This window comes from Phyllobates terribilis, unplaced genomic scaffold (assembly GCF_046119375.1).
Source record: "Phyllobates terribilis strain yellow unplaced genomic scaffold, ASM4611937v1 Scaffold_11__3_contigs__length_659146591, whole genome shotgun sequence".
NCBI lineage: Eukaryota > Metazoa > Chordata > Amphibia > Anura > Dendrobatidae > Phyllobates > Phyllobates terribilis.
The window spans coordinates 50,264,920-50,287,483 of record NW_027362771.1 but is presented as its reverse complement, the minus strand read 5'-3'; the positions used below and the strand labels follow the sequence as shown (position 1 = coordinate 50,287,483).

Here is a 22,564-nt window from a genome sequence, read left to right as displayed (position 1 = left end):
TCCTGAAAAAAGACATTATGCAATTTATTATGTAGGCTGAAATGTAAAACATTTACCTGTTCTTCAATTCTCTGTTCTTATACCTCTCTCTTGTTGAAATATCTATAGGGAAGAGGCTTCTCATGAGGTTGATGGCAGATTCCCTTACAGGAAGAGGTTTGAGAACATCAAGAAGACTCTTGTCTTTTGCAGTAATCTCCTTTACCAGTTCTGTGTACCTTTCTTCAGCAATCCTGTTTTCCCGAGATGCATCACCCAGTCCCACCATGCAGGACTCCTGTCCACAATCCTCATCATTCACATTGCTCTTATAAAGGATAGAAGTACTGGCTATTTCTGTTGGATTCTCGTGGTTAGAAGAAGTATGGTCAAAATTGATCTGCTGCAAACTACTTCCAAACTGAACATTTGTGGATTTTGAGTCTTCATTCACTGCGACCGAATCCTGCTTTTCAGCTCCGGAGACACTTGGCTCTAAAATTGCTGAACTTTTACAAAGGTCATTTGCTTCAGGTCTCATTTCATTTTCATACCATGGAATATTTTTTTCTTTGGCTTCCAATCTTAAAGATATAACCACAAGTGAGTAAAAAGGCCAATATTAAAAGAAAAAATATACTACTCAATATTACATGAAAGGCAGATACATTTCACAATAAATATTATTTGACTAGATGGTGGCCCGATTCTAATGCATCGGGTATTCTAGAATAGGTATGCGGCCGATAGGGCGCAATCAGCAGAGCGGTGTTTAAATTTGGCGCCAAAATCGCTGATTTGTCACGGTTGCCGGCCTCGACCAGTCACCAAAGCGGTGTTAAAATTTGGCGGCTATATCGCAGATTGGTCATGGCCGGCGGTCGCGACCAATCAGCAGAGCGGTGTTTAAATTTGGCGCCAATATCGCTGCTTGGTCGCGGCCGGCCACCGCCAATCAGCGAAGTGGTGTTTAAATTTGGCACCAATATCGACGATTGGTCACGGCCGGCAACCGCGACCAATCAGCCGAGCGTTGTTTAAATTTGGCGGCAATCTCGCTGAATGGTCGCGGCTGGAGTCGGCGACCAATCAGCAGAGCGTTGTTTAAATTTGGCGGCAATCTCTGCCCCTCCACTGTCATTGATAGCAGGGATGAACCCAGTACCTGCGTCATCAGAGCTTGTCCATCCCATGGTATTCGTAGTGCGCGGAGGCACATTTCAGACCTCCAACTGCAAAGGCCATTTTTTTAAACAGATAAAAGTGGCCCCAGCATTTGGGAGCAGTAGAGAGCGCATGTATGGGGTCTATGCCTTCGTATAAGCAAATTTTTTATGTGGACTGGAGGGTCACTTTAAGAACAGTCCTAAAATATGATGTACATTATATTGTGCTACAGAACACATACATAAAAAAATACATTATTAGCCATTAAACAGCTGTATATTAGCCATTGGCGGTTTTCAGAATTTAATACATTTCTTTGGATAATAACAAACTACTTGGAAAATACTGCGGATTTTGACAGGACTGGGGGACTGTCTTGTGTTCGTTGGCTCCCTGACAGATATTGCTGGCTAAAAAAAAAAAGTTTGGGCATACAAGATCAGACATACTGAATTTCAATGGTCTGGTGTTTGGCAGCAGCTTACTCTCCCCTCCTTACTAGAAACACAGACGCCCAAAAATTGTAAAAAAATGTTTTAAAAAAAAGTATTCTTCTGGGGGCAATTTTGTTATACTGCAAAAAAAAGAGACCTATCACCAGGTGTTCCCCATATAAACTAGACCCACCAGTCCAAAAACATGTGTATAAGCCCCTACTCCTCTGCAGATCAAAGAAAACACCGTATATAAAATTCTCCTGTGCCTTATGATAATCACTACAGCTTGGTCCGCTGGGTGTCACTGGTGTGTGCTCGGCACCTCCTCTCTTCCTGGCCTTTCTGCTCTGATGGACCTGGTTGTCCATGATGTCTTCTACATCATCCACTCAGCCTGCAAATCTGAGTGTGCAATTAAAGCACAGACCTGCGCAGTTAAAGCACAGACCTGCGCAGTTAAAGCACAGACCTGCGCAGTTAAAGCACAGACCTGCGCAGTTAAAGCACAGACCGGCGCAGCTGCGCTTTGCTCTGCACAGAGGGAGCCGATGACCTGAAAGTGAGGCTGGCGCATGCGCATTACAGAACGATGGGATGAACCTGCGCAAGTTTGTACTTCAACTGCAAAGTGCTAGGTGGATTAAGCTGGAGATGTTATCCATGTCCATCAAAGCAAGAAGGCCAGCTACTGAGGGGAGAGAGGAGGCGCCGAGCACACACCAGTGACATGCATCAGACCGGACTACGGCGATTAGCATATGGCAAGGGAGAATTATACAAAATATTTTGTCTAGTCAACAGGGGAGCTGGGAGCTTATACACATGTTGCTGGATTGCTGTGCAAGAGGGCTTAAAAGGAGATGCTTTTAGTTTATATTGGAAAAAAACTGGTGACAAGTTCCCTTTAAGAACATGTATTTTGGACTAAAAATAATTTTTCAATTGGGTTTCATTAAAAAACTGCACTATTTGCCTTCAAATAGGCTTTGTTTTACAATGCATATTTCTGCCTGCAGAATGAGTTGAGAAAATCCATCAAGTCCTCTCAGATTTATGACCTGAAATTTGAGCTTCATTTTGAAGTCACAAATCATCTGAGAGGAGCTTACTTATGGATTCTCCGTTAACTCACTGCAGCCAGCAATATATAGGCAATATAGAGGCTATAAAAGGCAAATGGTGCAAAACTTTTTGAAAAAATCCAATTGAAAATACAGTTTTAAGCATGTATTTAATAAAAACAATGCCCTAAGAGTTGTCCATAACCTTTAAGCGCTGGCCAGACATCTGAAGTATAGTTTTAACCTGTCAATTTCAAGATCAGTAGACATTTAATGTGTTAGGGAGATGTCATGGGAAACAAGCATTAGACATGTTGGATTTCAACATGCCTGACCTTTGTTCCCACAAAAATTGCTCGGGTTTATTCCTTTTTACTAACACATATGCATGCCTGACCCTCAACTCTGTCATATACACATATATATTTTTGCATTCAAGCTTTTATAGTAACAGTTGTTACCTTGGTGTGTGTATAGTCATTGCTTGTTGTATTGGAGAAGGTATGGGTACGGGGTTGTGAGCTTGTAGAACCTCCTCTGAATGACATTTCTGTCTAGTCTTCTCCAATGAAATATTAGGAAGGCTACAAGCATCATCCATACCGATGGGATGGGATATAACCTCAATGTCTGTTTTTAGAGAGAGTGATTGCACTGTAGTCTCAGCGTGAGACTGCAATGACGACGTGCTGGCACGCTCTATGCCCGGAGAAGCACCATTTGCTCTCTGGGATCTGGAATGTCTCTCATGTGCCGGCTTTGTAATATCAGATCTGTGAATCCCCAGCAAATCTGCTTTACTTGTTTGTCTGGGCTGGCTTCCTGGCTCAGGACTGGACTTCTGCTCGTCTTGATGGACCACAGCTGTGCTGCTCACATTTCCTGCCTGTGGGCCGAGCGCAGGGCCTTTAATGTGGTAAAGCTGCTCCGAGCTTTGACTCAGCACCGAAAGCCTTATTCTGTCTGAGGTTCCTAATTCTTCCATGGACTTTCCGCGGCCTCTGGCTGTGCAAACTTTCTCCATCTCGTGTGCAGTGCTATCCAATGTAGCAGACAATCTATGATAAAAAGTAGCAATTGATTAGAATACTGTCTTTACATTTGGTAAACCGGACACAAATCTGTGAAAAAGAATATTCCTAAAACTAATTTTCTTGGAAACATTGATGGCCTTCAGTGTGTAATTGGTAAAGGTTCCGACCCCATGATCAGCAGAAAGTAAAGACAACATAAGTTTACTACCGTGACCGGCACAGCGCCATCCATGTCAGTAGGGCTGGACAGGAAACGGCAGATCAACCCTATTCAAGCGACTGGGGCTGATCTGGATTCGAGTAACAGTACCAAACAAACTTTAACATATCAGTGTTAGGTCCTTTTCAGTCATCCATAACACAGCAGCAGTCTAGCTTCTCTGGTATCCATCATACAGAAGGGGAGAAAACATGATTTTTTTTTTTTGCAACTGTCAAAAAAATTTCTGGGATAGCTTTTTAGTATAATATAGATCACTTATCAATATTCAGTAAAAAAACAACGCGTTTCGGACAATATTTGTTCCTGCCGCAGTTTTAATTGCAAAGTATTGCAGTTACCTCTTCAAACAGATGCGGTCTAATATATCCAGCAATTCTCACATTGGCACAAATCCAAGTCTAGTACATGTAATAATCCCTCTAGCATATTATGCGGTACTGTTGAAAAAATTGGACACATCTGTTCATGCAATAGTTCTCCTTGTTCTTATTGGAATGTGCACACTGTAGATTCAGCCTGAAGGCAGAAATTTCACAAAGGGACATATATGGAATCAAGGAGTATAGACACATGTGCATGACAAACCAGAGTATGTGTTAAACCTTAGATTCCTCAAAGTACCCCTTTTTTATTTTGATGACAAGGTTACGCCTCCTTGACATTCTCTCAAGCAGCTTTATCAAGTAGTCAAGTGGAATGACTTTGTAACACCGCTGTAAGCATTCCCACTGAACACTTGGTGGTCGAACTCACCCCAAACCATGCCAATTGGGTCAAGATCAGGTGATTTTGGAGGCCATGTAATCTGAGGCAGCACAGCATCCTTCTTCTTGGTCACAAAGTACTTACATAGCCTGTAGGTGTGTTTTGGGTCATCGTTCTGTTGAAACACAAAATGATCGTCCCCAAGTGCAAACCAGATGTGATGTCATGTCTTTGCAGAATGCAGTGGTAGCCATGCTGGATAAGTGAGGCTTGAATTTGGAATAAATCGCCAACAGTAACACCAGCAAAGCACCATCACACTTCCTCCCATGTCTCACAGTGTGCACCACGTATGATGGTATAATCTGCAGCTCACAAACACATGGTGGACAATACCAAAAACCTCAAATTTTGGCTCATCACACCACAGTACAGGTTTTCACTGATTCAAAGTCCAGTCATTTTGTTGCTTTTCCCAAAAAAATGAACAAGTCTCTTTTGTTTGCAGACGTCAGTATTGGTTTCTTTGCAGCAATTCAACCATAAAGGGCCACTTTTCACAGTCCCCTCTGGACAGTTGATGTTGAGATGTGTCCACTACTTGGAGGTCTCTGCATCATTTACCAGGGCTGTTACCTGAGGTACAGTCAATATGTGTTTGCTGAGGATGGTAACTTTGAACAACTTATCCTCTGCAGCAGAGGTAATTTTTGCTTTTTTGCTGGTTAGGTACTCAAGAGAGCAAATTTGATTATGGCAATTGATGGTTTTCATTACTGTACTTGAGAATACCTTCAAGGTTCTAGCAATTTTCTGGAGTGACTGATCCTTCATGTCTTAAATGTAGTGATGGAATGTCTTTTCTCTTTACTCAGTTGAAGATTCTTCTCATATTCTAGCTTACAATAGTTGTAGAATAGGGCTCAATATTGTATGAACTGTGTACTAACACTGCCTCTGCAAAACAGACCTGATGGTCACAAACACTTTCTGAAGGCTGGCGATTCCATAATGAACTCTTGACAAGTCAATACCTGTTCATTAGAAGCAATTCCAGGTGACCATCTAATGAAGCTGCTTGAGAGAATGCCAATCGGTCACATCTGAGAAAAAGGGGGATACTTTAACGAGACTAAGATTTAACAAATATAGTGTTTACTTTCACAAGTGTTTCTTTATTCCTTGTTTTCATGTGCGTTTCATGAACAGAGGTGTCCATTTTACTGGTACTTTATAAAAGTTACAAGTTAAAAGAAAAGTATTAAGATTATATTCTAATTCTGAAAACTTTCAGCATATTGAAAAAACCATATTCAAATAAGACAGAAAAAAATCCACTTAAATTTTATATCATACGTTATAGGTCGCTGATGTCTTGCATTTTTTTTTTAAGAGGATTTCAATAATTTCATTGAAATCCATTGCAAATTAGCATTTAATAGAATATGGACTTTTAAACTATTTTGAATTATTACACTTTATACAGTAGATGGTGCTAAATGAAAAAGAAAAAACGAATGTTTGTATCAGCAGTTGCAAAAACAGGCTGAAAGGATCCATTTCTTGTTTAGTCGGTCAAACAAATACCAGGCTTACAGTCCTACTCCTATTTGATGGGTTTGAGTTTTATTGTGGATTTCTGCGACAACCTCTTTTTGTTGCTTCTATAACCTGTCAATCAATTGTGTGTAGGTTATATAAGTAGATTATTTCGGTGTTTGACCACTTGGTGTGTACACTGGCTGATCGTAGCCGTTAAAAGGACCACAAATTGGCTAAATGCAAATTGATCGCTGGTCATTTAATATCCTATTTAGACAGACTGCCACAGTTCCATGCGCACAGAACAATTATTAACATGATCGTTCTGTACTCATAGAATAGCATTGTTCCCAACAGCACATTGTACAAAAGACAATGTGCTGCAGAGAATTAGGATTCTTAAGCAAGCTCCAAAATAATTTCACCCAATAAATGGGGATTTTGCCTGTCCATTGGGTGATTATCAGTCCGTCCAAACAAATTGCCAATCAGGTAACCAGCAGTTACATCACCCACTGTGAATGACGGATCCTGTGTTATCTACTGTGTATAGAAGGATCACCTTTCATTGTAATCCTGTCTGTCATGATAATGAGACTGCTGAAAACTATTCCAAAAAGAAAAGTAAGAGTGTCTAGTATAAGACTTCGACACCAGAGTGAAATATGAATATTATGTCATATATTGCAATATGGGGAAGACAAATGTAAAAAATACATTCAACATAAGCCCTAATTTAAAGAACAAATCTTTTTCTGATGTCACATTCACTTTAAATGGCTCTCATTCACTATGGGGAATGAAACTGGTCTCCATTGTTGTCATTTATCGTTTTGTATCATATTCTAGAGAACTGAACTCAATATGCCGTACAAAATCGACGTGTTTTTTATTGGGAAATCAGCCTGTGAGGTATAAGAATTGGTCTCTAATGGAGGCAGAAACATACACGGACGTTACATGACACAGGCTATGAAAAAGGTCCAATGTGGACTCGAAACGCTGGCCATCAATGATGCTGTAGATACTTGACACATGCTGATCACCCAATAAAACATTCTTGATTTTGCAATGTATATTGAGAACCACCATTTCCTGATTCAATTACCTTGGATTTAACTGTATCCTATGACTTGCTCAGTCATAGGATACAGTTAAATCCAAAATGTAATCGAATCAGGAAATTCTTGAATGGCTCCAAGACAGGCCACATGTGCCAACCAACCCGTGAACCATTAGCACTCCTTGAGTCCACCGGTCCAGTACTGGACCCCTTATTCCTCAAACAAATGTATTAAACTTGTGTTGTCACTACAGTTTGTGCTTTGACCTCTGAGATTTTTATGCTTTTTGCTGAAAACAAACATAACATTTTACTAAATAGTTGCACATTGTTGTATTTCCACTTGACTACTTTTTATTTTATTACATTTTTGGTTGTGCAACAATTGTATTACCCTTGATCTAATCCTAACCACAACTAGTTGGGGTTAAAAAAAAAGTGTAACATAAATGCAGCTATAATCAATGAACAAAGGTAGTATTGAATTATGTGCACTAGACATGACAAAGTCTTCATTTATTAGCTGCCTATCTTCTGTCATATCGGTCGCTGTTAATGCAGAGCATTATTTGAGAGGACTGTCATAGGCTACTGAGCTCTGCATAGACAGTGATCAAGATGTCAAAGCTCACTTCATTGTAGCTTTGTCATTTCATTTGCTGCCTAGGCAGAGCACAACAGCTCATGGCAATCTTGGCTGCTGCGCTCTGCATAAGCTGCTTCAGATGGCTATTCGCTGCGAAACTCTAAGAAAAAACAGCACTTTAAGATGCCAATCATTTTGACATTAAGGGCAGTGTCTGGGGAGGTGAGACATTTCACATCCACAGCTGTGTCATTGCTTGTAGATACACGAGACCTCTTTGGAAATGTTACCTCTGGTAAGTAATGCAATGCATTTACAACAATACTCAGCTGTTATGTAGATTTTTCAGTGACTCTTCCACTGTGTTTATTTGATGCAGGATTTTGCTTGGTGTTCAGTGTATGCTGTACATTATTCCATTATGTTACATAGTCAAAACAATATTTTTCGTACCTGTGGTCATATACATGGTTATTGCTTGAAAGTGATGATGTGGAAGAAGACAAGTGCCAAACTGGTACCTAAAGGGAGGCAAAACAATTACTGATTACACAATTATTGCTGTAAAAAAAGCCCCAAAAGCGCTTATTCACCACCGTAAGGTGTAGTCTAAGTACATATTCAAGTCTTTTACTCTGTTAAAAAAAAAAAAAGCAATGTAGTAAACAAATGTAGCATATCATGCAATAACGCTAAAGTAAGTTAGTGACCCTTATTTCATCTACTCTTAGTCATTCAGATGTGAAGCTAAAGTCCTAAAATATCTAATTTATGGGATTACTCATTTTGAATTCTGTATATTATGCGTTTGTAGGACTTCATTGAGACGCAGGCATGTACAGTTCTGCTTCACCTGGCAAATTCTTGACACTAGCGTTCCACGGTGTCTCTTTTCTTCAGCTGTGCCATGTGATATTGTGACCGGCAGAGCAGTTCATCAGAAAAACATGCAACCCTTCTACAATATGTACAATCTAGGGAGTACTGGGTCAACAAACTTTACAGCCGATTCTATACATCGAGTATGCCAAAAGCTATACATAATGCCTTCCATAAGACGGCAAATATGCTCAAAAATGTAATCTGCAAATGGGTCATCACGAAAAAAGAAATAACTAATATACGTAAACTTCTTACTCAAAGTGATAACGAATGTTTGTTCACCAAACATCATCGGATAGCAAATTTTTGAACTAGTGTCACAAAAAAACTTATCAAGTACTTCCAGACCACCCAACGTCTTAAAATGTTGGGCTTGTACGGTGATCGGGGAGCCGACTATCAGAGAAAGCCAGATTGCACATAGAGAAAACAGATAAGGGTTTATTACCATCTCCACCTTTACGGATTGCTGCATACACAGTGTGCTGAACAAGCTCTGGGTATATAGTTTATGGAGCATGAACAGCACTTCTTCCTGTCCTACTGACGTGATCATTGGGTGCTGTGAAGGAGCAGGAGATGAAGATGCAGATCAGCTCTACAGTGCAGGCAGGGAGCCTCAATTACATAATAAATCCGCAATGTAAATGTAAGGGTTAATCACAGTTTACTGTATTGTTGGAGATTTGTGATGAGCTATCTGATCTGGGCAGCAGAGAGGCCAGAGTTGCAGCGCAGGGGTTTGGCAGCTGGTGACTTGCTAGGGGAGTTCAAGGACTGTGAAGCTACATATCACTGTGAAAACACAGCTTCATCAGGGAAGGCATGTGTAGAGTGGGAGAAGCAAGAGGTATACAGTGGTGGCCAAAAGTATTGGCACCCCTGCAATTCTGTCAGATAATACTCAGTTTCTTCCTGAAAATGATTGCAATCACAAATTCTTTGGTCTTATTATCTTCATTTAATTTGTCTTCAATGAAAAAAACATAAAAAGAATTGTCCTAAAGCCAAATTGGATATAATTCCACACCAAACCTAAAAAAGGGGGTGGACAAAAGTATTGGCACGGTTTGAAAAATAATGTGATGCTTCTCTAATTGGTGTAATTAACAGCACCTGTGACTTACCTGTGGCACCTAACAGGTGTTGGCAATAACTAAATCACACTTGCAGCCAGTTAACATGGATTAAAGTTGACTCAACCTCTGTCCTGTGTCCTTGTGTGTACCACATTGAGCATGGAGAAAAGACAGAAGACCAAAGAACTGTCTGAGGACTTGAGAAACCAAATTGTGAGGAAGCATGATCAATCTCAAGGCTACAAGTCCATCTCCAAAGACCTGAATGTTCCTGTGTCTTCCGTGCGCAGTGAAATCAAGAAGTTTAAAGCCCATGGCACTGTGGCTAACCTCCCTAGATGTGGACGGAAAAGAAAAATTGACGAGAGATTTCAACGCAAGATTGTGCGTAATGGTGGATAAAGAACCTCGACTAACATCCAAACAAGTTCAAGCTTCCCTACAGTCCGAGGGTACAACAGTGTCAACCCGTACTATCCGTCGGCGTCTGAATGAAAAGGGACTGTATGGTAGGATACCCAGGAAGACCCCACTTCTTACCCAGAGACATAAAAAAGCCAGGCTGGAGTTTGCCAAAACTTACCTGAGAAAGCCTAAAACGTTTTGGAAGAATGTTCTCTGGTCAGATGAGACAAAAGTAGAGCTTTTTGGCAAAAAGCATCAACATAGAGTGTACAGGAAAAAAAAAAGAGGCATTCAAAGAAAAGAACACGTTCCCTACAGTCAAACATGGCGGAGGTTCCCTGATGTTTTGGGGTTGATTTGCTACCTCTGGCACTGGACTGCTTGACCGTGTGCATGGCATTATGAAGTCTGAAGACTACCAACAAATTTTGCAGCATAATGTAGGGCCCAGTGTGAGAAAGCTGGGTCTCCCTCAGAGGTCATGGGTCTTCCAGCAGGACAATGACCCAAAACACACTTCCAAAAGCACTATAAAATGGTTTGAGAGAAAGCACTGGAGACTTCTAAGGTGGCCAGCAATGAGTCCAGACCTGAATCCCATAGAACACCTGTGGAGAGACCTCAAAATGGCAGTTTGGAGAAGGCACCCTTCAAATATCAGGGACCTGGAGCAGTTTGCCAAAGAAGAATGGTCTACAATTCCAGCAGAGCATTGTAAGAAACTCATTGATGGTTACCGGAAGCGGTTGTTCGCAGTTATTTTGGCTAAAGGTTGTGCAACCAAGTATTAGGCTGAGGGTGCCAATACTTTTGTCTGGCCCATTTTTGGAGTTTTGTGTGAAATGATCAATGATTTGATTTTTGCTTCATTCTCTTTTGTGTTTTTTCCTTGCAAGCAAATTAAATGAAGAGAATAATACCAAAGAATTTGTGATTGCAATCATTTTCAGGAAGAAACTGAGTATTATCTGACAGAATTGCAGGGGTGCCAATACTTTTGGCCACCACTCTATAAGCCCACATAATCAAAAGAAATTAGTTACACAGGATCCACCGCTGTAATCTCGCGTCCGTGGTTACAGTCTCCTGTCGGGCTATGATATCACTTCCTATGTGAAATGTGCCTGCCCGGGCGTCTATCATGGTGCTGGATGAGAGGTTTGTCATCTTGTTCCACACGTGATCTTTAGGGGGTGACATGCATGCACACATATACATATATATATATATATATATATATATATATATATATATATATATATATATATATATATATATATATATATATATATATATATATATATATATGTGTATGTCACCCCCTAAAGATCACGTGTGGATCAGAGGACAAACCCCACATCTATATATAAAATTGTCTTATCCTGTCTGTCTGTCTGTCTGTCTGTCTAGGAAATCCCGCGTCGCTCATTGGTCCGGCAGCGGCCAATCAGCGCCGCGGGATTTCTGAAAAAAGATGGCGGCCGTTAGCGGCTCATCTGCGGGACGGAGCTCAGCGGTGATGCAGCCGGGAGATGATCGCCGCGAGGGCCCGCTATGTCCCGGGTTCTCGCAGCCGAAGTAGCCGCACAGGCAGCGCCGCTCCCCGGTCCTCACCAAGACGATTCGATGAGTGGTCAGGTCCAAAGACCGCGACCAATCACTGATCTTAGCGCAAAAGTTAAATACCGCTGTGCTGATTGGTCGCGGACGCTGCCCGCGACCAATCACCGATTTGGGCGCCACATTTAAATATCGGCCGCGACCAATCAGCACAGCGGTGTTTAAATGTGGAATCAAGATCGGTGATTGGTCGCGGCCGATATTTAAATTTGGCGCCCAAATCGGTGATTGGTCGCGGGCCAAGACCGCGACCAATCACCGATTTGTGCGGCACATTTAAATAGCGGACGCGACCAATTGGATGTCAGCGCCGCTCCCCGGTCCTCCCTTCACACCCTAGCCGCATGGATGTCAGCGGCGCTGCCTGTGCGGATACTTCCGCTGCGAGAACCCGGGACATGAGCGGGCGCTCGCAGCAGAAGTATCCGGACCCGCAGCGCCGCTCCCCGGTCCTCCCTTCACACCCTAGCCGCTGATGTCCCCACAGTATCCGCATGGTGTTACAAAGATCCGGACATTTGTGTTAAAAATCGCTGATTGGTCGCTGGCGCTGCCCGCAACCAATCACCGATTTGGGCGCCAAATTAAAATATCGGCCGCGACCAATCAGCACAGCGGTGTTTAAATCTGGAGCCAAGATCGGTGATTGGTTGCTGCAGATATTTAAATTTGACGCCCAAATCGGTGATTGGTCGCCGGCAGCGCCAGCGACCAATCAGCGATTTTTAACACAAATGTCCGGACCTTTGTAACACCATGCGGATACTGTGGGGACATCAGCGGCTAGGGTGTGAAGGGAGGACCGGGGAGCGGCGCTGCCTGTGCGGATACTTCTGCTGCGAGAACCAGGAACATGAGCGACTGCTCGCAGCAGAAGTATCCTGACCCGCAGCGCCGCTCCCCGGTCCTCCCTTCACACCCTAGCCGCTGATGTCCCCATAGTATCCGCATGGTGTTACAAAGGTCTGGACATTTGTGTTAAAAAGCGCTAATTGGTCGCTGGCGCTGCCCGCGACCAATCACCGATTTGGGCGCCAAATTTAAATATCGGCCGCGACCAATCACCGATCTTGGCTCCACATTTCAACACCGCTGTACTGATTGGTCGCGGACGCTATTCAAATGTGGCGCCAAAATCGGTGATTGGTGGCGCCCAGCGTTGGCGACCAATCAGCACAGCGGTGTTTAAATGTGGAGCCAAGATCCGTGATTGGTCGCCGCCGATATTTAAATTTGGCGCCCAAATCGGGCAGCGTCCGCGACCAATCAGCACAGTAGTGTTTAACTTTGGCCGCAAGATCAGTGATTGGTCGCGGGCCAAGTCCGCGACCAATCAACGATTTGTGCGGCACATTTAAATAGCGGCCGTGACCAATTGGACCCGCAGCGCCGCTCCCCGGTCCTCCATTCACACCCTAGCCGCATGGATGTCAGCGGCGCTGCCTGTGCGGGTACTTCCGCTGCGAGAACCCGGGACATGAGCGGGCGCTCGGAGCAGAAGTATCCGGACCCGCAGCGCCGCTCCCCGGTCCTCCCTTCACACCCTAGCCGCTGATGTCCCCACAGTATCTGCATGGTGTTACAAAGGTCCGGACATTTGTGTTAAAAAACGCTGATTGGTCGCTGGCGCTGCCCACGACCAATCACCGATTTGGGCGCCAAATTCAAATATCGGCTGCGACCAATCACCGATCTTGGCTCCACATTTAAACACCGCTGTACTGATTGGTCGCGGACGCTATTTAAATGTGCCGCCCAAATCGGTGATTGGTCGCGCACAGCGTCGGCGACCAATTAGCACAGCGGTGTTTAACTTTAGCGCCAAGATCACTGATTGGTCTCGTGCGGAGAGTGCGACCAATCAGCAAATCGTATTGGTGAGGAGCGGGGAGCGGAATCATATTAGTGAGGACCGGGGAGCGCCGCTGCTTGTGCGGATACTTCCACTCCGAGAAGCCGGGACATGAGCGACTGCTCGCAGCAGAAGTATCCCGACCCGCAGCGCCGCTCCCCGGTCCTCCCTTCACACCCTAGCCGCTGATGTCCCCACAGTATCCGCATGGTGTTACAAAGGTCCGGACATTTGTGTTAAAAATCGCTGATTGGTCGCTGGCGCCGCCCGCGACCAATCACCGATTTATGCGCCAAATTCAAATATCGGCCGAGACCAATCAGCACAGCGGTGTTTAAATGTGGAGCCAAGATGGGTGATTGGTCGCTGGCGCTACCCGCGACCAATCACCGATTTGGGCGCCACATTTAAATAGCGGCAGCGACCAATCACCGATCTTGCAGCGACATTTAAACACTGCTGTGCTAATTGGTCGCGGACGCCAGCCGCGACCAATCAGCGAGCTTGGCGCCAAATTTAAACAACGTTCTGCTGATTGATCGCGGTCGCTGGTCGAGATCAATCAGCAGTATTGGTGCAAAATTTAAACCCCACTCTGCTGATTGGTCGTGACTAATCAGCGATTTTGGTGCCAAATTCAAACACGCTCTCCAGTCCTCACTAACACGGCTCGCTGATTGGTCGCGGCCGCTACCAGCGACCAATCACCGATTTGGGCGCCACATTTAAATAGCGGCAGCGACCAATCACCGATCTTGCAGCGACATTTAAACACTGCTGTGCTAATTTGTCGCGGACGCCAGCCGCGACCAATCACCAATATTGCCGCCAAATTTAAACACCGCTTTGCTGATTGGTCGCGGTTGCCGAACGCGACCAATCAGTGATTTTGGCGCAAAATTTAAACACCGCTCTGCTAATTGCGCCCGGTCGGCCGCATACCTATTCTAGAATACCCGATGCATTAGAAAAGACTGGTGGAAAGCAGCCAAGACACATGAAAGCTGTGATTAAAAATCATGGTTAGTCCACCAAATATTGATTTCTGAACTGTTCCCGAGTTAAAACATGAGTAATTTGAGGTCTGAAAGCAATGGGTTTTTTTTTAGTATTTTGACGCTTTATCATTTGCTGCAAATAAATACAAGATTTTTAGCTTTGAATTTCAGATCCATATTGTCATTAGTTTATAGACTAAAACAACAATGTACATTTTACTCAAAAATATACCTATAAAGAGAGCCAGAGCTGTACGTGTATATATGTATATATATATATATATATATATATATATTATATATATATATATATATATATATATATATATATTACAGTACAGACCAAAACTTTGGACACACCTTCTCATTTAAAGATTTTTCTGTATTTTCATAGCTATGAAAATTGTACATTCACACTGAAGGCATCAAACTATGAATTAACACATGTGGAATTATATAATTAACAAAAAAGTGTGAAACAACTGAAAATATGTCTTATATTCTAGGTTCTTCAAAGTAGCCACCTTTTGCTTTGATGACTGCTTTGCATACTCTTGGCGTTCTCAAGAGGTAGTCACTGGAAATGGTCTTCCAACAATCTTGAAGGAGTTCCCAGAGATGCTTAGCACTTGTTGGCCCTTTTGCTTTCACTCTGCGGTCCAGCTCACCCCAAACCATCTCGATTGGGTTCAGGTCTGATGACCGTGGAGGCCAGGTCATCTGGCGTAGCACCCCATCACTCTCCTTCTTGGTCAAATAGCCCTTACACAGCCTGGAGGTGTGTTTGGGGTCATTGTCCTGTTGAAAAATAAATGATGGTCCAACTAAACGCAAACCGGATGGAATAGCATGCCGCTGCAAGATGCTGTGGTAGCCATGCTGGTTCAGTATGCCTTCAATTTTGAATGAATCTCCAACAGTGTCACCAGCAAAGCACCCCCACACCATCACACCTCCTCCTCCATGCTTCACGGTGGGAACCAGGCATGTAGAGTCCATCCATTCACCTTTTCTGCGTCGCACAAAGGCACGGTGGTTGGAACCAAAGATCTCAAATTTGGACTCATCAGACCAAAGCACAGATTTCCACTGGTCCAATGTCCATTCCTTGTGTTCTTTAGCCCAAACAAGTCTCTTCTGCTTGTTGCCTGTCCTTAGCAGTGGTTTCCTAGCAGCTATTTTACCATGAAGGCCTGCTGCACAAAGTCTCCTCTTAACAGTTGTTGAAGAGATGTGTCTGCTGCTAGAACTCTGTGTGGCATTGACCTGGTCTCTAATCTGAGCTGCTGTTAACCTGCGATTTCTGAGGCTGGTGACTCGGATAAACTTATCCTCAGAAGCAGAGGTGACTCTTGGTCTTCCTTTCCTGGGGCGGTCCTCATGTGAGCCAGTTTCTTTGTAGTGCTTGATGGTTTTTGCAACTGCACTTGGGGACACTTTCAAAGTTTTCCCAAATTTTCGCACTGACTGACCTTCATTTCTTAAAGTATTGATGGCCACTTATTTTTCTTTACTTAGAATTTGTATTATGGCAAGAAAAAAGCAGCTAACAGTCTATTCAGTAGGACTATCAGCTGTGTTTCCACCAGACTTCTGCACAACACAACTGATGGTCCCAACCCCATTTATAAGGCAATAAATCCCACTTATTAAACCTGACAGGGCACACCTGTGAAGTGAAAACCATTTCCGGTGACTACCTCTTGAAGCTCATCAAGAGAATGCCAAGAGTGTGCAAAGCAGTCATCAAAGCAAAAGGTGGCTACTTTGAAGAACCTAGAATATAAGACATATTTTCAGTTGTTTCACACTTTTTTGTTAAGTATATAATTCCACATGTGTTAATTCATAGTTTTGATGCCTTCAGTGTGAATGTACAATTTTCATAGTCATGAAAATACAGAAAAATCTTTAAATGAGAAGGTGTGTCCAAACTTTTGGTCTGTACTGTATATATATATATATATATATATATATATATATATATATATATATATATATATATATATGTGTGTGTTATTTAATAGCTATATTTGACTAAGAATGCACAATAGACTTTGAGATCTAGCTGTATATTAGCATATGAAGTGCATAGAGAGCTTAATATATGTAATTAAGTACTGGTGATATTATTCAGTTGTGTGGTATGAAATACACATGTTTTTGTGCTATCCTTGTAGTAACCGTATATATTGTACCTATATGATGACAACATAAGGATCTATTATATTATATATTGTATTTATTACAGATGAATTTTGATATGGCTAATCATCACTTGTGGATCTTAGGTGTTGGTATTTATGTGTGTTTTTTATGTATTTTTAAATGAGGTTAATAAAGCTTGTGATCTTTACTATCAATTGTATTGAGATGTGTGCATTTTATCAGTGTACCTTCTTGTTTTGACATTGTAGTATCTGGGTACATTATGACGCACCCTAATCCATGATTGAAGTTGTGCATCCTTTTTTGTTTTTTTGGTTATGTAATACCACATTTCTCCATTCATTGCTACTCACAACTTCCAAAGTGAAGGCAGAATAGGAGCCCAATGGGCAGATCATTAAATGATTGACAACCTTTCCTATAAAAGAGTGCATACACAGAAAGCCGTCAACCACTTGGTAAGACCATCCACTGGACTCACAAACCCTTAGTTTGCATAGATTTAAATGACTAATGATATCAAGTATACGGAATCTTTTCCCAGAAACCCATTACATCAGTGTATTCAAGTCCTCTTGCTCCATAGCATGTTACCGGAAGATCTAACAGCAAATTCAACATGACAGATTAACTTAAAGATATGTAACAAAAGTACCTGATTAATGGACTTTGAGTATTTCTGGGAATCGGCTGCTGAAGAATCTTCAAAATAACATTTGTTATCATGTAAAGGAGATTGAGCGAGGTAATTTTTATCTTTGACATTCTCAGCTTTATCTACCGACAGGATATCCTTTACAGGATCTCCTTGAGACATCTTTAGGAGTCTATTATTCCATGTGACTGTAGCATCATAGGAAGATGAGGCTCCAGTAGATCTTGTATGGTAATATGGTAATGGAAGATCATTACTTGACATCTCATTTGTTAAATATTTCCATTCTGATGAAGACTTTATTCCTGATGGTTTCTGAATTTGAAACTGGAGAATACTGCTTGGCCTTTGATTTGCTTTTCGCTCCATATACTCTACAAGAGCATTGTGCTGGATTTGCTTTAGCTCTGTCTTTGAAAGATTTGAAGATGAAAGTGTTCGTTCTTTGTCTGTAGACTTCATCCTATGTTCACCTAATTTGGCTTGACTGGATACCTCATTATCCCATACTGGGAAAGGGTTATGTACACCGAGATGGTCAAGTTTTTCAGGCTCAGAGTAACATAACTTTCTTTGCTCCTTTGTGAGTCGTTTTCTTCCTCCAATTCGTGAGATAATGGACTTTTCTGGCTCCTCTTTTTTGTGATTGTTGTCCACCACAGTTTTTGGCTCAACCAATTTTGCTTCATTTGAGCCAGATAATGAATAAGATCGTACATGATCTATGGAAGGTCTTTTGGGAGCATTCCATTTTAGCCTTACAGGCAAACTCATCTGCAGGTCTTTTCTTTTAAAAGATGTTTCTCTCAAGACCTTTTTCTGGGCAATCTTAAGTTGTTCCCTATAGTCATACATAAAACTCTCTTCTGATGAAGTTAAACCATCAGCGCTCTCACATTCACTACAGTCTATAACAGAATTATCTACAAGTTGTGAGTGACTTTTAGTTTTAGGGAGAGGTCTTTCTGGCTCAGCTACCTGAGTTGTAGTCGAGTTGCCCATTACCTGATGGTTCTTTGGTTCTTTATTTGCATCTACAATCTTAGGCTGATGTTTAAAGTTTAGCATAGCTAAAGAACTATTTCTTCCGCCAGCAAGATGATACAGCATCGGGGTTGATGCCTTAGTAATCTTCTCGCTGGCTAATTCACTTAAGCTAGACGTTAAAGGCATAGTTACCTCTTGTTCTTGGGAAAGCAAAGGGATTGATTTTATTGTTGCATCTTTTTGGACATGTGTTTTCGAGATCTTTTGTAGATCATCACGATTCAGTGATTTTGAAGGTTGTTCAAACAACTCTTTACTGGGCCTGCTGTAAAGTGTTTGGCAGTTTTTTGCCTGCAAATCTTTGCATCTCATGTCCCATTGTCCAATGCTGTCACATTCTAGGTCCTTCATGTTCTGGAATTGTGGTCGATATTGTTCTTTGCACACTTGATAATGTGCCAGATCCTCGACTTCTTCACGGTTTGTTCCTTCATCATTATAACAATCGGTTTCTTGAGTTACCTTCCAAGAACCACTCCTAACTTCATGTTTTTCTAATTCAAGTTCATTGAGTGAACGTCTTGTGCTTTTGGTGGCTATTGCTTCACTCGGGCAATCAGTTTGTAAATTCAACATATTGCTGTGACTATGTTCTTCTCTTTTCACATAGTTCGATTGGCATGTCTGTAAATCTTTTTGTTCACAGTCTGTATTTAACACGCAAAGGGAAATATTTTCATTGACAATACAATTAGCATTACGCGATTTAGCCAAATTAGCGACAGAGGACAAATTAGATGTAAAATGAGGATAATCCTTTTTTGACAGACTGCAGGATGTAACACATGACTGGTCCCATTCTCCCTGTATAGAGTCTCTTACCCACGTAGGGCTGTGATCTTCAATATAATGGCGACTAAATTTGTGTTCAGGAGAAGAAAGGTCACTAGTGCTTGTAGGACTTCTTTTACTCTTGTGGCTGAAATGATCTTCAAATTCCCTATTTTTATCGGACTGTTCAAAGTGCTGTATAGTGGTGGAACAATTATTTATTTTCATTAGAGGTAACAGGGAGCTATTGCTTAACCTAGTGGTTCTACTGGATGGATAATTTTTGGATGAACAATCTTCATAACCCATATTCTGTTGAAAATTTCTTTGGTCTGCTGCACTTGGATTATAAATAGCTTTGACATAGTCTGAGTCAAGATAAGAAATCTGTTCGTCATTCAAGTGACAATTTCCATGTTGGAATGGCTGATAGTCTGTAACATAGGAACTACCGGAAAATGAACTGTAGGCCGAGTCCACTACAGTAGCCATAGTTTTTATAGGTGAGGAACTCCGAGCACAGCCATCTGAGATCAGTTTATGCTGAAGATCTGAAATATCACTTGTACTTCTTATACTCCAGTTTTCTATTGCATTTCCAAATGAAGACATCACTAAGGGAAGGAGGGTGGGATTTTTGCAAGGTTAAAATACTGAAGATTCAGTCAACAGTCATTTTCTTTAACTTTCATGTTCCAATGTATTGTCCTAAAAAGGAAAAATAAAGAAAAAATAATCAATTGAGAAAACAAATCAAAAACTATTTTACATAATGTACTTTAGTGGGTATTCCCAAGATCACAACTTAAGTATCCTCAGGCTAGGTAATAAGTATCTTATTGTTGAAGGTCCCACCACACATGCATAACTGCCACTGCATTCAAAATAGAATATACTCCCCTCTTCATGCAGCTCAAGTGATCTGGAACACATCAACGCAATATTACATAATCCACTACTTGTGCCTGAACCACTTATGTAATGCAATGTGCATTGGAGTCCTCAATTTTTTTTTTAAACTCTTTTTATTGAATTCTCAGCTCAAAAGTATACAACAAATCAAATACAGAGAGGTTTTTCATGGTGTACATTATTGTAAAGTCAACATATACAGGACACATGTATTGAATATAAAACCATAAACAAATAACATTAATACAATTACAAAAATCAATATTGTAATATATCCCCAGCTCGCGACCAAACTTCTCTCCAGCATTAGAGATCAGAAATTTGGAAACATATTGGCTAAGATCACTCTACCAAGGTCAGAAGGCAGGTGGGACCTGAGGGTATTAGAAGAATAGGAGGACGTAGGAAATACACACCAACGCTCCTACACTTTAGTAAATTTTTGAGGACATCCTCTATTTTTGTATACCAAAACTTTCATAAGAAATTGTCATATTAATTAAATTCTTCCATTGAGAAAAGGGGTCTATCCCCATCCACTTGAGGACTAATGCTTTCCTGGTCAGGAAGAGAGCTTCTAGTATAAAGATACGATTATGATGGGTCCATAAGGACTATTGTAAGATACCCAATAAACAGATCTCTGGTGTATGTGGGATTCCTATTCCCAAGATGTCTTCCAGTAATTCCAACACCTCTTTTCAGAACAAAGAAGATGCAAGGGCATTCCCATGCCATGCGCAAAAAGTCGGCGCCAGACATTCGGCACCGATGACAGAGTGGCACTGCTTAACCATTTTCTGAAGCCTTTTAGGAGATATACAAGATTGGTGTTATAAGATTGGTGTAAGAAGTATAGCTGTATCACTTTGTTATTGATTGCAGGAGACACATGAATTGGAGACTCCAGCGCCTCCTTCCAATGTTCCAGTTCTATGTGGAATCCTAGTTCTCCACCTCTCTTCGACAGTTGTTTTGAGGCTACCTTCATGTTTATCAAGTGTGTGTATATAACATTTCTGGGGTCATGAGAATACCTACCACAGGAGAGTTTGATATAGGGCTACTGGTTATAGAGAATTATGTTCTTGCAATTGGGAGAATGATTTAATGAGTTTTCTAGCTAGAGATCACCTAAAGTAACATTAAAATATTTCCAAAATATTGCATCTCCTAACACAATAAGACAGGAGGAAAACATGGAGTGTGAATGGTTAAAAGAGCATATTTTATTTCTTACAAAAACTGGTAATAGAATAATTTATAACTTAGTACAAAAAAGACAGACAGGTAACAGTTGCTGGTAATGAATAGACATATATAAGGTAGTTGGCATAGTATACCAACTGGGCAGGCGTGGAATCTCCCAAAGTGGTGACACAATAGTCAGAAATACCCACAATGTTAATAAATTCTAAATACTATTTAAGTGTTAAGGAGAGACCACCTTACCCATTAGTTTGGTCAGCTTGTCTTATTACCAAATACAAATAGGAGTCCCCAACGTGCATTTCGGTAGTTACATGACCTGCTTTCTCAACCCCTGAGAAAGCGGGTCATATAATGCAAATTGGGCACTCCTAACAAGTCAGACTAACCAAACTAATGAGTAAGGTGGTCTCTCCTTAAATTATAAATACTATTTAAATGTTATTAACATTGTGGGTATTTCTGACCATTGTGTCACCACTTTGGGAGATTCCACGCTTGCCCAGTTGGTATACTATGCCAACTACCTTATATATCTATTCTTTACCAGCAACTGTTACTAGTCTGTATTTTTTGCACTATGTAATGAATTATTCTATTACCAGTTTTGTAACATATTAAAAATGCTCTTTTAACCAAACTCCAAGTTACTGTCTTACTATGCTTTTTTGGAGTGTTTTTTTTTTTTTTTTTATCTTTTATTGTGTACATTTTGGACCACATATATGATTTGGGTAAATGCTTATGTCTAATATCTTCTAATACAGATGGATGATGAAACATGGGATTGCCTAATAATGGAACCATAGGTGGTAGGCCCTTATGACAACCTAAGCTCTTGGCTGCCTGCCATACTTGGATCGCTAGCTTATGAAGTATGAGAAGTTTGTAAGAGAAAAAGACTGGGTGTTCAAGTATGGGCCAAAATGAAATGGTTTGGAGATAGTGTGCCAAATAGTAGTCAGGTTTGCTGGGGAAAGTAGATCCATGCAGAATTTGAGATATCACAGCTGGGCAGCCACAAAATATAAATAAAAATTTGATAGCATCATTCCTCCGGCGTCCTCAATTGAGAGTAAATTTTAATGTCCATATTCTTCCATATAAAGTTATATATAACAAGTCTTCTTTGTATTAGTCTTTATTGTTCTTCAAGAGGTGTGCTAAC

General features: G+C 41.4%; 1 protein-coding gene across 3 annotated transcripts in view; it reads right to left on the bottom strand.

Moving 5' to 3' along the window:
- Positions 1 to 22,564, bottom strand: part of SHROOM1 (shroom family member 1) — an 80,099-nt gene that overhangs the window by 6,743 nt on the left and 50,792 nt on the right. For 2 of the 3 annotated variants that reach the window (XM_073651229.1, XM_073651228.1), the window contains 4 exons: positions 17,458 to 19,983; positions 8,251 to 8,318; positions 3,106 to 3,702; positions 57 to 563 (listed from right to left, as the gene is read on the bottom strand). In XM_073651229.1, the coding sequence (XP_073507330.1) occupies positions 57 to 563; positions 3,106 to 3,702; positions 8,251 to 8,318; positions 17,458 to 19,887 (3,602 nt within the window). In that variant the 5' untranslated portion in view covers positions 19,888 to 19,983. The remainder of the gene's footprint in view (positions 1 to 56; positions 564 to 3,105; positions 3,703 to 8,250; positions 8,319 to 17,457; positions 19,984 to 22,564) is intronic. The other variant, XM_073651230.1, reaches the window with a different exon arrangement.